Source organism: Ranitomeya variabilis, chromosome 8, assembly GCF_051348905.1.
Source record: "Ranitomeya variabilis isolate aRanVar5 chromosome 8, aRanVar5.hap1, whole genome shotgun sequence".
NCBI classification, from domain to species: domain Eukaryota; kingdom Metazoa; phylum Chordata; class Amphibia; order Anura; family Dendrobatidae; genus Ranitomeya; species Ranitomeya variabilis.
Window position 1 is genome coordinate 217,370,621 of NC_135239.1, and position 14,725 is coordinate 217,385,345.

Here is a 14,725-nt window from a genome sequence, read left to right on the forward strand (position 1 = left end):
CACATAGTAGTATACAGCACAGCCCACATAGTAGTATACAGCACAGCCCACACAGTAGTATACAGCACTGCCCACATAGTAGTATATAGCACAGCCCACATAGTAGTATATAGCACAGCCCACATAGTAGTATACAGCACAGCCCACATAATAGTATACAGCACAGCCCACATAGTACTATAGCAAAACCAGACCACATATTACTAAAGAGAAAGATTGGGCTGTTAACACTAGATAGTGAAAAAAAAGCCCAAAGCCTGGAAACAAGGCAACCCACTCCATATCAGAGCTAAATAACACGGAGAAAAAGGAGTATAACGGGTATAAATTCTCATGCGGCACATTTCCAAGCGAAACGCGCGTCGGGGGCTTTTTATTCCAGTTTGGTTCCAGTTCGGTGTGTTTTATTGCCCTGCAATTTGTAGTAAGTCCTGCGCAAACAATATATGTAGATATTTTTCATCTTTTATTATGGCGGTGACTTGCCGCTCTGTGATTACCAGTATCCTATGTCAGACTGACTATTTTATTAGGGACATACTACACACCGGTGGTTACCTGTTTCCCTTTTACCATCCTTGTGCACCGCATTGGTATTTATATGTATAATGTTATTCTTTGTTACTATGCATGATCTTTTTCTCTTTTGATAAAATAAATAATTTATACCCGTTATACTCCTTTTTCTCCGTGTTATTTATTTACTGCCCACATAGTAGTATACAGCACTGCCCACATAGTAGTATACAGCACTGCCCACATAGTAGTATACAGCACTGCCCACATAGTAGTATACAGCACTGCCCACATAGTAGTATACAGCAGAGCCCATAGTAGTGTATAGCACTACCCACATAGTAGTATACAGCACTGCCCACACAGTAGTATACAGCACAGCCCACACAGTAGTATACAGCACAGCCCACACAGTAGTATACAGCACAGCCCACACAGTAGTATACAGCACAGCCCACACAGTAGTATACAGCACAGCCCACACAGTAGTATACAGCACAGCCCACACAGTAGTATACAGCACAGCCCACACAGTAGTATACAGCACAGCCCACACAGTAGTATACAGCACAGCCCACACAGTAGTATACAGCACAGCCCACACAGTAGTATACAGCACAGCCCACACAGTAGTATACAGCACAGCCCACACAGTAGTATACAACACAGCCCACACAGTAGTATACAGCACAGCCCACACAGTAGTATACAGCACAGCCCACACAGTAGTATACAGCACAGCCCACACAGTAGTATACAGCACAGCCCACATAGTATACAGCACAGCCCACATAGTAGTGTATAGCACTGCCCACATAGTAGTATACAGCACTGCCCACACAGTAGTATACAGCACTGCACACACAGTAGTATACAGCAGAGCCCACATAGTAGTGCATAGCACTGCCCACATAGTAGTATATAGCACAGCCCTCCTCACCGCGGCTTCTACCTCAGGTGTCCCTCCTCCTCACCCGCGGCTTCTACCTCAGGTGTCCCTCCTCCTCACCGGCGGCTTCTACCTCAGGTGTCCCTCCTCCTCACCGGCAGCTTCTACCTCAGGTGTCCCTCCTCACCGGCGGCTTCTACCTCAGGTGTCCCTCCTCCTCACCCGCGGCTTCTACCTCAGGTGTCCCTCCTCCTCACCGCGGCAATAATAAATAATTTATACCCGTTATACTCCTTTTTAGCCTCCAGGTGTCCCTCCTGGAGGGTAAATAGTCCCTCCTGGAGGTAAAAACTCCTTTTTTACCTCCAGGTGTCCCTCCTCCTCACCGCGGCTTCTACCTCAGGTGTCCCTCCTCCTCACCGCGGCTTCTACCTCAGGTGTCCCTCCTCCTCACCGCGGCTTCTACCTCAGGTGTCCCTCCTCCTCACCGCGGCTTCTACCTCAGGTGTCCCTCCTCCTCACCGCGGCTTCTACCTCAGGTGTCCCTCCTCCTCACCGCGGCTTCTATCTCAGGTGTCCCTCCTCCTCACCGCGGCTTCTACCTCAGGTGTCCCTCCTCCTCACCGCGGCTTCTACCATAGGTGTCCCTCCTCCTCACCACGGCTTCTACCTCAGGTGTCCCTCCTCCTCCTCACCGCGGCTTCTACCTCAGGTGTCCCTCCTCCTCACTGCGGCTTCTACCTCAGGTGTCCCTCCTCCTCACCGCGGCTTCTACCTCAGGTGTCCCAACTCCACACCGCGTCTTCTACCTCAGGTGTCCCTCCTCCTCACCGCGGCTTCTACCTCAGGTGTCCCTCCTCCTCCTCACCTGCGGCTTCTACCTCAGGTGTCCCTCCTCCTCCTCACCTGCGGCTTCTACCTCAGGTGTCCCTCCTCCTCACCCGCGGCTTCTACCTCAGGTGTCCCTCCTCCTCACCGCGGCTTCTACCTCAGGTGTCCCTCCTCCTCACCGCGGCTTCTACCTCAGGTGTCCCTCCTCCTCACCGCGGCTTCTACCTCAGGTGTCCCTCCTCCTCACCGCGGCTTCTACCTCAGGTGTCCCTCCTCCTCCTCACCGCGGCTTCTACCTCAGGTGTCCCTCCTCCTCCTCACCGCGGCTTCTACCTCAGGTGTCCCTCCTCCTCACCCGCGGCTTCTACCTCAGGTGTCCCTCCTCCTCACCGCGGCTTCTACCTCAGGTGTCCCTCCTCCTCCTCACCGCGGCTTCTACCTCAGGTGTCCCTCCTCCTCCTCACCCGCGGCTTCTACCTCAGGTGTCCCCCCTCCTCACCGCGGCTTCTACCTCAGGTGTCCCTCCTCCTCCTCACCGCAGCTTCTACCTCAGGTGTCCCTCCTCCTCCTCACCGCGGCTTCTACCTCAGGTGTCCCTCCTCCTCCTCACCCGCGGCTTCTACCTCAGGTGTCCCTCCTCCTCACCGCGGCTTCTACCTCAGGTGTCCCTCCTCCTCCTCACCGCGGCTTCTACCTCAGGTGTCCCTCCTCCTCACTGCGGCTTCTACCTCAGGTGTCCCTCCTCCTCACCGCGGCTTCTACCTCAGGTGTCCCTCCTCCTCACCGCGGCTTCTACCTCAGGTGTCCCTCCTCCTCACCGCGGCTTCTACCTCAGGTGTCCCTCCTCCTCCTCACCTGCGGCTTCTACCTCAGGTGTCCCTCCTCCTCCTCACCTGCGGCTTCTACCTCAGGTGTCCCTCCTCCTCACCGCGGCTTCTACCTCAGGTGTCCCTCCTCCTCACCGCGGCTTCTACCTCAGGTGTCCCTCCTCCTCACCGCGGCTTCTACCTCAGGTGTCCCTCCTCCTCACTGCGGCTTCTACCTCAGGTGTCCCTCCTCCTCCTCACCTGCGGCTTCTACCTCAGGTGTCCCTCCTCCTCACCCGCGGCTTCTACCTCAGGTGTCCCTCCTCCTCACCGCGGCTTCTACCTCAGGTGTCCCTCCTCCTCACCGCGGCTTCTACCTCAGGTGTCCCTCCTCCTCACCGCGGCTTCTACCTCAGGTGTCCCTCCTCCTCCTCACCTGCGGCTTCTACCTCAGGTGTCCCTCCTCCTCCTCACCTGCGGCTTCTACCTCAGGTGTCCCTCCTCCTCACCCGCGGCTTCTACCTCAGGTGTCCCTCCTCCTCACCGCGGCTTCTACCTCAGGTGTCCCTCCTCCTCACCGCGGCTTCTACCTCAGGTGTCCCTCCTCCTCACCGCGGCTTCTACCTCAGGTGTCCCTCCTCCTCCTCACCTGCGGCTTCTACCTCAGGTGTCCCTCCTCCTCCTCACCTGCGGCTTCTACCTCAGGTGTCCCTCCTCCTCACCCGCGGCTTCTACCTCAGGTGTCCCTCCTCCTCACCGCGGCTTCTACCTCAGGTGTCCCTCCTCCTCACCGCGGCTTCTACCTCAGGTGTCCCTCCTCCTCACCCGCGGCTTCTACCTCAGGTGTCCCTCCTCCTCCTCACCGCGGCTTCTACCTCAGGTGTCCCTCCTCCTCACCCGCGGCTTCTACCTCGTGTCCCTCCTCCTCACCGCGGCTTCTACCTCAGGTGTCCCTCCTCCTCCTCACCGCGGCTTCTACCTCAGGTGTCCCTCCTCCTCACCGCGGCTTCTACCTCAGGTGTCCCTCCTCCTCCTCACCGCGGCTTCTACCTCAGGTGTCCCTCCTCCTCCTCACCGCGGCTTCTACCTCAGGTGTCCCTCCTCCTCACCCGCGGCTTCTACCTCAGGTGTCCCTCCTCCTCCTCCTCACCCGCGGCTTCTACCTCAGGTGTCCCTCCTCCTCCTCACCCGCGGCTTCTACCTCAGGTGTCCCTCCTCCATCCTCCATCCTCCATCCTCCATCCTCCATCCTCCATCCTCCATCCTCCATCCTCCATCCTCCATCCTCCATCCTCGCGTCCTGTCAGTCACCGTCAGACCTCGGGCAGACACTCCCATTGCCTTATGTAGGCCGAGTGTATCCCTCCGCTGGGGCGTCCGGTCACAGGTATAAACTAGCGGAGGCAGAGAAAAGGCGGGAAATCGTGCAGCCAATCAAATCCTACCATTCTTGCTTTTGTAACACAAATACGTGATCTGATTGGTTGTTATGTGCGAAGCCCTGCACTGGCGGCTCCTGCTCTGTGTCCCTCCGCCGCGATGCTGCTTCCCGCCGTTTCTAGGTGCGGTGTGTGCGGTCAGTGATCCGACTCCTCCGCTGCTGGGGCCTCTGGCGGACGGTCTCCTCAGAGGACGGGCCTGTCAGCCATGGCGGCTCTCCCTAAGGCCGCCTCAGAAGACGTTGGCTGTGTGCAGTCTGCTGGTCTGAAGGTTTGTGACAATGTGTTAGCTACCATCATAGTGGAGCTGTCCGGGCTCGGGATGGCGGCTCCTATTCACTGATATTATTGGGACTGGTGAATTCTGATACAATGGAGTGAGATTCTGCTGGAGTACAGCACAGAAGAAGACATGGCCTGATGACCAGCACGTCAAGCCCACCTGCGCCCTGTCCTGAGGTGTAACCTGCTCCCTGTCCTGAGGTGTAACCTGCTCCCTGTCCTGAGGTGTAACCTGCTCCCTGTCCTGAGGTGTAACCTGCTCCCTGTCCTGAGGTGTAACCTGCTCCCTGTCCTGAGGTGTAACCTGCTCCCTGTCCTGAGGTGTAACCTGCTCCCTGTCCTGAGGTGTAACCTGCTCCCTGTCCTGAGGTGTAACCTGCTCCCTGTCCTGAGGTGTAACCTGCGCCCTGTCCTGAGGTGTAACCTGCGCCCTGTCCTGAGGTGTAACCTGCTCCCTGTCCTGAGGTGTAACCTGCTCCTTGTCCTGAGGTGTAACCTGCTCCCTGTCCTGAGGTGTAACCTGCTCCCTGTCCTGAGGTGTAACCTGCTCCCTGTCCTGAGGTGTAACCTGCTCCCTGTCCTGAGGTGTAACCTGCTCCCTGTCCTGAGGTGTAACCTGCTCCCTGTCCTGAGGTGTAACCTGCTCCCTGTCCTGAGGTGTAACCTGCGCCCTGTCCTGAGGTGAAACCTGCGCCCTGTCCTGAGGTGAAACCTGCGCCCTGTCCTGAGGTGAAACCTGCGCCCTGTCCTGAGGTGTAACCTGCGCCCTGTCCTGAGGTGTAACCTGCGCCCTGTCCTGAGGTGTAACCTGCGCCCTGTCCTGAGGTGTAACCTGCGCCCTGTCCTGAGGTGTAACCTGCGCCCTGTCCTGAGGTGTAACCTGCGCCCTGTCCTGAGGTGTAACCTGCGCCCTGTCCTGAGGTGTAACCTGCCCCCTGTCCTGAGGTGTAACCTGCCCCCTGTCCTGAGGTGTAACCTGCCCCCTGTCCTGAGGTGTAACCTGCCCCCTGTCCTGAGGTGTAACCTGCCCCCTGTCCTGAGGTGTAACCTGCCCCCTGTCCTGAGGTGAAACCTGCGCCCTGTCCTGAGGTGTAACCTGCGCCCTGTCCTGAGGTGTAACCTGCTCCCTGTCCTGAGGTGTAACCTGCTCCCTGTCCTGAGGTGTAACCTGCTCCCTGTCCTGAGGTGTAACCTGCTCCCTGTCCTGAGGTGTAACCTGCCCCCTGTCCTGAGGTGTAACCTGCCCCCTGTCCTGAGGTGTAACCTGCCCCCTGTCCTGAGGTGTAACCTGCCCCCTGTCCTGAGGTGTAACCTGCCCCCTGTCCTGAGGTGTAACCTGCCCCCTGTCCTGAGGTGAAACCTGCGCCCTGTCCTGAGGTGAAACCTGCGCCCTGTCCTGAGGTGTAACCTGCGCCCTGTCCTGAGGTGTAACCTGCTCCCTGTCCTGAGGTGTAACCTGCTCCCTGTCCTGAGGTGTAACCTGCTCCCTGTCCTGAGGTGTAACCTGCTCCCTGTCCTGAGGTGTAACCTGCTCCCTGTCCTGAGGTGTAACCTGTGCCCGCACCTGAGGTGTAACCTGTGCCCGCACCTGAGGTGTAACCTGTGTTGTGCCTCGTGCTCTCACCTGTAGTGCTATGCCCCGTGCTGTCCCCCCGCGGTGCTATGCCCCGTGCTGTCCCCCCGCGGTGCTATGCCCCGTGCTGTCCCCCCGCGGTGCTATGCCCCGTGCTGTCCCCCCGCGGTGCTATGCCCCGTGCTGTCCCCCCGCGGTGCTATGCCCCGTGCTGTCCCCCCGCGGTGCTATGCCCCGTGCTGTCCCCCCGCGGTGCTCTGCCCCGTGCTGCCCCCCCCGCGGTGCTCTGCCCCGTGCTGCCCCCCCCCGCGGTGCTCTGCCCCGTGCTGCCCCCCCCCCGCGGTGCTCTGCCCCGTGCTGCCCCCCCCCCCGCGGTGCTCTGCCCCGTGCTGCCCCCCCCCCCCCCCCGCGGTGCTCTGCCCCGTGCTGCCCCCCCCCCCCGCGGTGCTCTGCCCCGTGCTGCCCCCCCCCCCCCGCGGTGCTCTGCCCCGTGCTGCCCCCCCCCCCCCCCCCCGCGGTGCTCTGCCCCGTGCTGCCCCCCCCCCCCCCCCCCCCCCGCGGTGCTCTGCCCCGTGCTGCCCCCCCCCCCCCCGCGGTGCTCTGCCCCGTGCTGCCCCCCCCCGCGGTGCTCTGCCCCGTGCTGCCCCCCCCCCCCCCCCGCGGTGCTCTGCCCCGTGCTGCCCCCCCCGCGGTGCTCTGCCCCGTGCTGCCCCCCCCGCGGTGCTCTGCCCCGTGCTGCCCCCCCCGCGGTGCTCTGCCCCGTGCTGCCCCCCCGCGGTGCTCTGCCCCGTGCTGTCCCCCCGCGGTGTTATGCCCCAGTGCCGTTACTGCAGCTAAGAAGATGGCGTAAATTCCCATCAGCTGCTTTTAAAAGGCGAGAGCTTCTCTATGGGCGTCACATATGGACCCTTGTGAGCACATAGAGCAGGGATGGGTGAAGTGAAGCAGGAGCCATCATGTGGGGTCTTGTGGTGTGGCTATAGAACGGGATGAATCAGTGCAGGAGCTGTCATGTGGGGTCTCGTAGTGTAGCCATAGAGCAGGGGGCAAATCATTGTCAAGGTAAATCAGTGCAGGAGCCGTCATGTGGGGTCTCGGAGTTTGGCCATAGAGTGCAGGCAAATCAGTGCAGGAGCTGTCATGTGGAGTCTTGGGGTGCGGCCAGAGAGCGGGGGTAAATCAGTGCAGGAGCCATCATGTGGGGTCTCGGAGTGTGACCATAGCCAGAGGCAAATCTGTGCAGGAGCTGTCATGCGGGCTCTTGTGTGTACAGATAGTGGAGGCAAATCAGTGCAGGAGCTGATTGTGGGGTCTCAGGGTGTGACCATAGAGCAGAGGCATATCAGTGTAGGAGTTGATTGTGGGGTCTCAGGGTGTGACCATAGAGCAGAGGCATATCAGTGTAGGAGTTGATTGTGGGGTCTCAGGGTGTGACCATAGAGCTGAGGCAAATCAGTGCAGGAGTTGATTGTGGGGTCTCAGGGTGTGACCATAGAGCTGAGGCAAATCAGTGCAGGAGTTGATTGTGGGGTCTCAGGGTGTGACCATAGACCAGAGGCAAATCAGTGCAGGAGTTGATTGTGGGGTCTCGGGGTTCTACCATAGAGGGGAGGCAAATCAGTGCAGGAGTCGTCATGTGGGGTCTCGTGTTGTGGCTGAAGAGTGGGAACTATGCCGCTCCGGAGACCAGTCCCAGAGGCAGGGCTCTGGCAGCTTTTCTCTGCTCCTCTTGGCTGTCAGGTATCTCTCTGCATATGGGACATACCTTTCAGGCTATGTGCACACGTTCAGGATTTTTCGCGTTTTTTCGGCCGTTTTCCGTGGAAAAAACACTTAAAAAACCCATACATAAGCATCCCATCCCATTTTTAATGCATTCTGCAATTTTTGTGCACATGATGCTTTTTTTTCACGAAAAAAACGCATCGCGCTAAAAACGCAGCATGTTCATTAATTTTGCGGATTTTTCGCGTTTTTGCTGCTATTTAATGCATTGGAAGCTCTGGAAAAAAACACGCAAAAAACATCAAAAACGTGCAAAAAATGCATGCGGATTTCCTGCAGAAAAAGTCCGGTTTTGTTCAGGAAAATTCTGCAGAAAATCCTGACGTGTGCACATAGCCTCACTTGGGTAGTGAGTTGGGGGAAAAGCTGCCGGGGCTCGGCCACTTTTAGATGTGCATTCCCTTAGGAGGTTGCAGCGCTGCAGAGTATCGCATGCCTGCCTGACGAGGTGGTATTAGGCTCATCTTCCAGCTGCCCATGCACTAAAGTCGAGACACGTGGATAACACATGGGGAATATATCAGGCTAATCTAAAAGATGAACGGACCGATACATCAAAATGTTCACACCAGAAAACTGGAGGAAAACACTGGAGAGTCACAAAATTTTGCACACAGGAAGTTGGCCAGAAATGTTGTGACTTTTGGTGATTTCACCAGGGCTGTGGAGTCGGAGCCCATTTTGGTGGAGTCGGTGTCATGGAAATTGAGGAGGCAGAGGTTTGGCTTACCGACTCCACAGTCCTGGTTTTCACTCCAGTTTAAAGCAGCGCTACCAAAATGGTAGGAGACGAGATGGAGTGTGACCGTGCCCCTCAAATTCTTTAAATTTTTTTTTACTCTTCGCCACGACAGCACTCTACTGGAGAGAGGGATCTGCCCCACAGGAACAGGAAACCTACAGAAAATAAAAGGGGGCGGTCCGCCTCTCCTCCTCAGTTTAGGTTTCCTGTTCCTGCGGGAACGACAGGATTGTTTTTGCAGAAAGTACCTGGGCATGCACGCCGCCTGTGCAGTATCTCTGGGAACGGCAGGGGCTGCAGTTCAGAGGCAGCGTCGGGGGAGTTTCTGTTTGACGGCTCCCCCCTCGTCTGATGGAAGTTCGGGTGATGGCCGGGTCCGGGGAAGGCCGCTCGGCATCACTCTGGAACATGCGGTGGGAGCAGCACCGGAGCAAGCCCTGGCCGACAGGAGTCGGGTGAGGTGAGGGCAGCGATCCGGAATGTGGTGCGGTGCAAAATTCCGGACCGTGCAAGCGCCAACCGCCACAGATGCTTTTGCCCCGGAATAGACATTGACTTCCCGGGCGTCCAGGCCGAGGTCAGCGGCGGGGGAAGCGCTGATTCGCGCATGCGCAGAGCCACAATAGCGACCCGGAACCACTAGGAGGCTCCAGAGTAAAAAAAAAAAATAATGAGAGAAAGCGCTCTATAAAAGCCAAACAGTCGCTGCGTTCGGCGATGCAACATGTTATCCCCAGGTGCTATGGATCCTCCAGTAGGAGACTCAGCAGCCCCCGCCAAGGTTTCCTCCAGCAGGGGATCCACGGATACCGGTCGCAGAAGCGACGCAGCGGACCCCAGATCCACGACAGGACCTCGGCCTTCTGATCCGGTACTGATAGCTTCACTGGGTGAGTTTAAAACGTTGCCTATTAAGCTGACACCCTTTCCTTTTCTCTCTTTCTCCTTCTTTCGCTATGTCTTACTCTTGTCAGATTTAAAAAAAAGGCAAAAAACTAAACCTAAGCAATGCGCGTTATGTAGCCAGCCCCTTCCAGACTCATATCCTAAAAAGCTTTGCAAAGACTGTATAACTGAGACCAAACGGAGCGGCGGTATCTATTACGGACTTACGCGCCATTATTAGGGAGGAATTAAAGGCTATGTCCCATGATTAACCACAAAAAAGTAAATCTAAAACACCAATATCCTCATCAGATTCCGATAGTGGCCAAGTGGTAGTCTCAGACGCTTCCCTATCATCATAATCATCGTCATCATCAGAAATCGAGAGACGGTCATGTTTTCCCTTGGATGATGTGGACAATTTAGTGGTCGGTAAGAGACACTATGGGGTGCAGGGCCGTTTTTGCCACTAGGCACTTGAGGGCACGTGCCTAGGGCGGGGACAATGCAGGGGGCGGCACCTGAGCAAGGTTTGTTGATGTGTTTTTTTTTTTTAATAAGTCCTGGGTCACCTCCCGACCGACCGCCTCCCACCCACCCTCCTTGAAGACGATACTCACCCTGCTCCAGCGATGCCTGGTCTCGGCGTCTGGAGCTCGTCCTGAATGAGCGGTCACGTGGTACCGCTCATTAAGGTCATGAAGATGCGCATATTCATGACCTTAATGAGCGGTATCACATGACCGCTCACGCAGGAAGAAGATGCTGCGCCGGGAGTCGGGACAGAGCCGGAGGGATGTCGGAGCGGCCGCGCGGTGAGGGACAGGTGAGTATGAAGGACGGGGAGATGAAGGAGGACATAAGCCGGCGCGCCATGCAAGATGGGAGCAAGAGCGGGGGGGTGGTGGAGAGATTAGCCATGCATACAGGGGTGGATATGTGCCATGCATACAGGGGGAAATATGAGCCATGCATTCAGGGGGGGAATATGAGCCATGCATACAGGGGGGTAATATGAGCCATGCATACAAGGGGGGGTATATGAGCCATGCATACACTGGGGGAATATGAGCCATGCATACAGGAGGGGGGAATATGAGCCATGCATTCAGGAGGGGGAATATAAGCCATGCATACAGGAGGGGGAACATGAGCCATGCAATCAGGGGGGGGGGAATATGAGCCATGCATACAGTGGGGGAATATGAGCCATGCATACAAGGGGGGGAATATGAGCCATGCATACAAGGGGGGGAATATGAGCCATGCATACAGTGGGGGAATATGAGCCATGCATACAGGAGAGGGAATATGAGCCATGCATTCGGGGGGGGGGGGGAATATGAGCCATGCATTCGGGGGGGGGGGGGATATGAGCCATGCATTCAGGGGGGGGGGAAATATGAGCCATGCATACAGTGGGGGAATATGAGCCATGCATACAAGGGGGGGAATATGAGCCATGCATACAGGAGGGGGAATATGAGCCATGCATATGGGATGGGAGGGAGATGAGCCATGCATACAGGAGGGGGGGGTCATTATACAGTATGGAGCATCATGTGTGGCCGTTATACAGTATGGAGCATCATGTGTGGCCGTTATACAGTATGGAGCATCATGTGTGACCAATGGCCATTATACAGTATGGAGCATCATGTGTGGCCGTTATACAGTATGGAGCATCATGTGTGGCCGTTATACAGTATGGAGCATCATGTGTGGCCGTTATACAGTATTGAGCATCATGTGGGATCATTATACAGTATGGAGAACTGTGTGTGGCCATTATACAGTATGGAGCACTGTGTGGCCATTATACATTATGGAGCATCATGTGTGGCCATTATACACTATGAAGCATCATGTGTGGCCATTATACACTATGGAGCATCATGTGTGGTGGCCGTTATACAGTATTGAGCATCATGTGTGGCCATTATACAGTATGGAGCACTGTGTGGCCATATTTTTTTTTGTTTATAATTATTGTATATAAAACAGTGTGATCAGCAGTGCTAAATGGGTGTGGTTGGGACGTGGATATGGGTGTGACTAGTTGTGAAATGGGTGTGGTCAGAGGCGTGGCCTAAAATTTGCGGCGGCGCACTACGCGCGCTGCAAACTTTATACCTCCTTCCCTTCTTCAAAAGTTGGGAGGTATGGTACCGCATTTGCCAGATCATGGCAAGTGCCGCAAATCCCATAGGGAATGAATGAGGCCAAATGCAGCGTTGCCGTAAGTGATCCGTTACGCGGCACATGCAGAAAAACTGCCGGATCTGCTGCAAAAGGCTACTTTCACATCAGCGATTCTTGCCAAAGTCACTGCCGATAGTGTCTTACTCACCAAAGTTGAGGCAGCACTAAAAGTGCCTAGGGCAGCAGAAACTCTAAATACGGCCCTGATGGGGTGTGAGGAGTCAAAAGGCGCTCAAACCATGCAGGACATAATGTTTGCTGGTTTAGCCGAGAGAAAAAGGAGATCCTTTCCGGTAATCCTGGCAGTCAAAGCTTTAATAAAAAGAGAAAGGGAGAAGCAGGATCAGAGAAGTTTTCTACCTTCTGCGTCAAAATGAAAATACCCGTTTAGTGACGATGAGCTACTGTCAGGCTCTGAACTTTTTTTTACCTTTTGTACATTACTGCCCTTTTCCAAGATAGCGTCTTTGGTCTCATGTGCACTATGTCTTCCTGCTATAAAACGCCACCCCAGCCTTCAGTCTGTGCTAGAGTATTTTGCCTTGCATCCAGCTCCTGATTCTGATTACTCCCTGGCTGTATACCTGCTCCTGTGAACCTGTGTGGTGATCCTGCTACTCTGCTCTGAGTTCCTGCTGTATTCACCAGTTTCCAGTAATCCTCCTTCATCTGCTGCTCATGTTTACTTCCATCTGCATTTGCTGGACATGTAAGCTGTTGCTGCTCTGCAAAAACCTGAGACTATTACCCAGGCCTCCCTGGTTGAGCTAAGATTATTTGAACTGCCTTATAAGCATATCTATCTGTGCTTTGGACTAAGCAAGGACTTATTCGTGTCAAGTATCCTCAAGAATAATTGTGCTTCATACACTTTCTGCGTGATTGCATTTTCCTCTGAAGTTCCCTATAGACTGCTAAGCTGCGTTTAATATTTACACCAAGTGTTGTGGACTTGAGTTTCTCTCTGCACCTGTTTGAATCACCGTGTAATAATATAGACTTTACCACTTATAAAACTGTGTCCTGTAGTTGTCTTGTTCCATGCAAAGAGTCTCCTGAGTTATCCCCTATAATTATTACAGGATACTCTAGCCAGCAAAGAGGAGACTGCTGGAACAATGACTGCAGAAAGCAGATTAGAGCAGGTGTTTTCCATAATTAGATCACTGCATAAAGATGTGGAAGGTCTGCAAAAGAAGTTTGGAAGCTTTGAACACAATCAACAAGTGTTTGGACAGACTTTGCAGGACTTAAGTACCCGCATGGCAGCCCAGGAAAACAAACTTGCTGGCATAGAGTCCCAGTATGGACGGGCTTTTCAGGACATAAGTACGCAAATAGCTGCACAAGCAACTTTACCCTCTGGGCAACCGCCACCAGCTGGCCCACCTAAGTTGCCCCCATTCAGATTTAATGGTGATCGCGACAAATTTCGTGGCTTTGTGAATCAATGTATGCTATATTTTGATGTGCATGCTGACCGTTTTCCTAATGATAGATCCAAAGTATTGTGTGTAATAATGCTGCAAACCGCACGAGCGCTCGCCTGGGCGAATCCGATGATTGAGTCTCGTGACCCACGGTTAAATAACTTGGATGATTTCTTGGCCGCTATGGCATTAATGTTGGATGATCCTAATCGCCGTGCAACCGCTGAATCTGCTTTATTGTCTTTACGCCAGGCTAAACGTTCTGTTATTGAGTATGCTACTGAATTCAGGAGATTAGCGGTAGATACCAATTGGGACAGTTATGCACAATTGCCTATTTTTAAAAGGGGTCTGTCTAGTATTGTAAAAGATGAACTAGCTCGCTCTGAGTCACCACAAGAGCTAGAGACATTTATACAGCATTGTGTGCGCATTGACATTCGCCTTACTGAGCGTAGGCAGGAGAAGTTTGCTGCATATAACCGTATTTCTAACTTTTCCCTTCCTTCCAAAGAGCCTGCAGGTAAAACATCTTGGGAGGTGGAGGAGGTGCCCATGCAAATTTATTCCGTTCAGAGGCGCGAGATCAATGAGCACCGGGAGCATCGCCTTCGTGAAAGTCTATAGGTACCTTCACACTGAACAACTTTCCAACGAGAACGACAATGATCCGTGACGTTGCAGCGTCCTGGATAGCGATCTCGTTGTGTTTGACACGCAGCAGCTATCTGGATCCCGCTGTGATATCGTTGGTCGGAGCTAGAAGGCCAGCACCTTATTTCGTCGTTAGGTCGGTGTGTATCGTCGTGTTTGACAGCAAAAGCAACGATGCCAGCAATGTTTTACAATGGTAACCAGGGTAAATATCGTGTTACTAAGCGCAGGGCCGCGCTTAGTAACCTGATATTTACCCTGGTTACCATTGTAAAAGTAAAAAAAAAAAACAGTACATACTCACCTTCTGATGTCTGTCACGTCCCCCGGCGTCCGCGCTGCTGCTCAGAGCTTCCTTCCATGGCAACTTTTCTTTTTTTGTAATAAACCTGTTGAACACTTTTCTGCATTACATCGAGTCAGAGTGTACGGTAATTTTTTGGTTTCATTTCCAGTATGCAGACATGCCCTTTGGCCTCTCTACAGCGCCAAGGATCTTCACCAAGGTGATTCTAGAGGTGATGGCTTATCTTGGTCAAAAAGAGACCTTAATTGTGCCCTACCTGGATGATTTTTTGGTCATCGGAAATTCAGCTACCCAGTGTGCTGACCGCCTAGCTCACGCAGTTTCATCTTTACAGGATCTGGGCTGGATCATCAATGTCAAGAAATCCAGACTTACTCCACTTTC

At 54.4% G+C, this 14,725-nt stretch overlaps 1 protein-coding gene and 1 long non-coding RNA gene across 7 annotated transcripts in view; one reads left to right on the forward strand and one right to left on the reverse strand.

The window, feature by feature from the left end:
• The window catches only part of SEMA3F (semaphorin 3F), an 82,139-nt gene extending 77,709 nt beyond the window's left edge, over nt 1–4,430 (reverse strand). For 2 of the 5 annotated variants that reach the window (XM_077277109.1, XM_077277101.1), the window contains exons 1-2: nt 4,326–4,430; nt 4,244–4,255 (exon numbers count right to left, since the gene is read on the reverse strand). In XM_077277109.1, coding sequence (XP_077133224.1) covers nt 4,244–4,255; nt 4,326–4,333 — 20 coding nt within the window. In that variant the 5' untranslated portion in view covers nt 4,334–4,430. Of the gene's footprint in view, nt 1–1,961; nt 1,998–2,030; nt 2,069–4,243; nt 4,256–4,325 lie in introns of those variants that run through there. The other 3 variants (XM_077277102.1, XM_077277110.1, XM_077277105.1) reach the window with 3 other exon arrangements.
• A 160-nt stretch (nt 4,431–4,590) lies between these two features.
• The window catches only part of LOC143788891 (uncharacterized), a 334,430-nt gene continuing 324,295 nt past the window's right edge, over nt 4,591–14,725 (forward strand). For both annotated transcript variants that reach the window (XR_013218743.1, XR_013218742.1), the window contains exon 1: nt 4,591–4,752. This is a non-coding gene — a long non-coding RNA (uncharacterized LOC143788891). The remainder of the gene's footprint in view (nt 4,753–14,725) is intronic.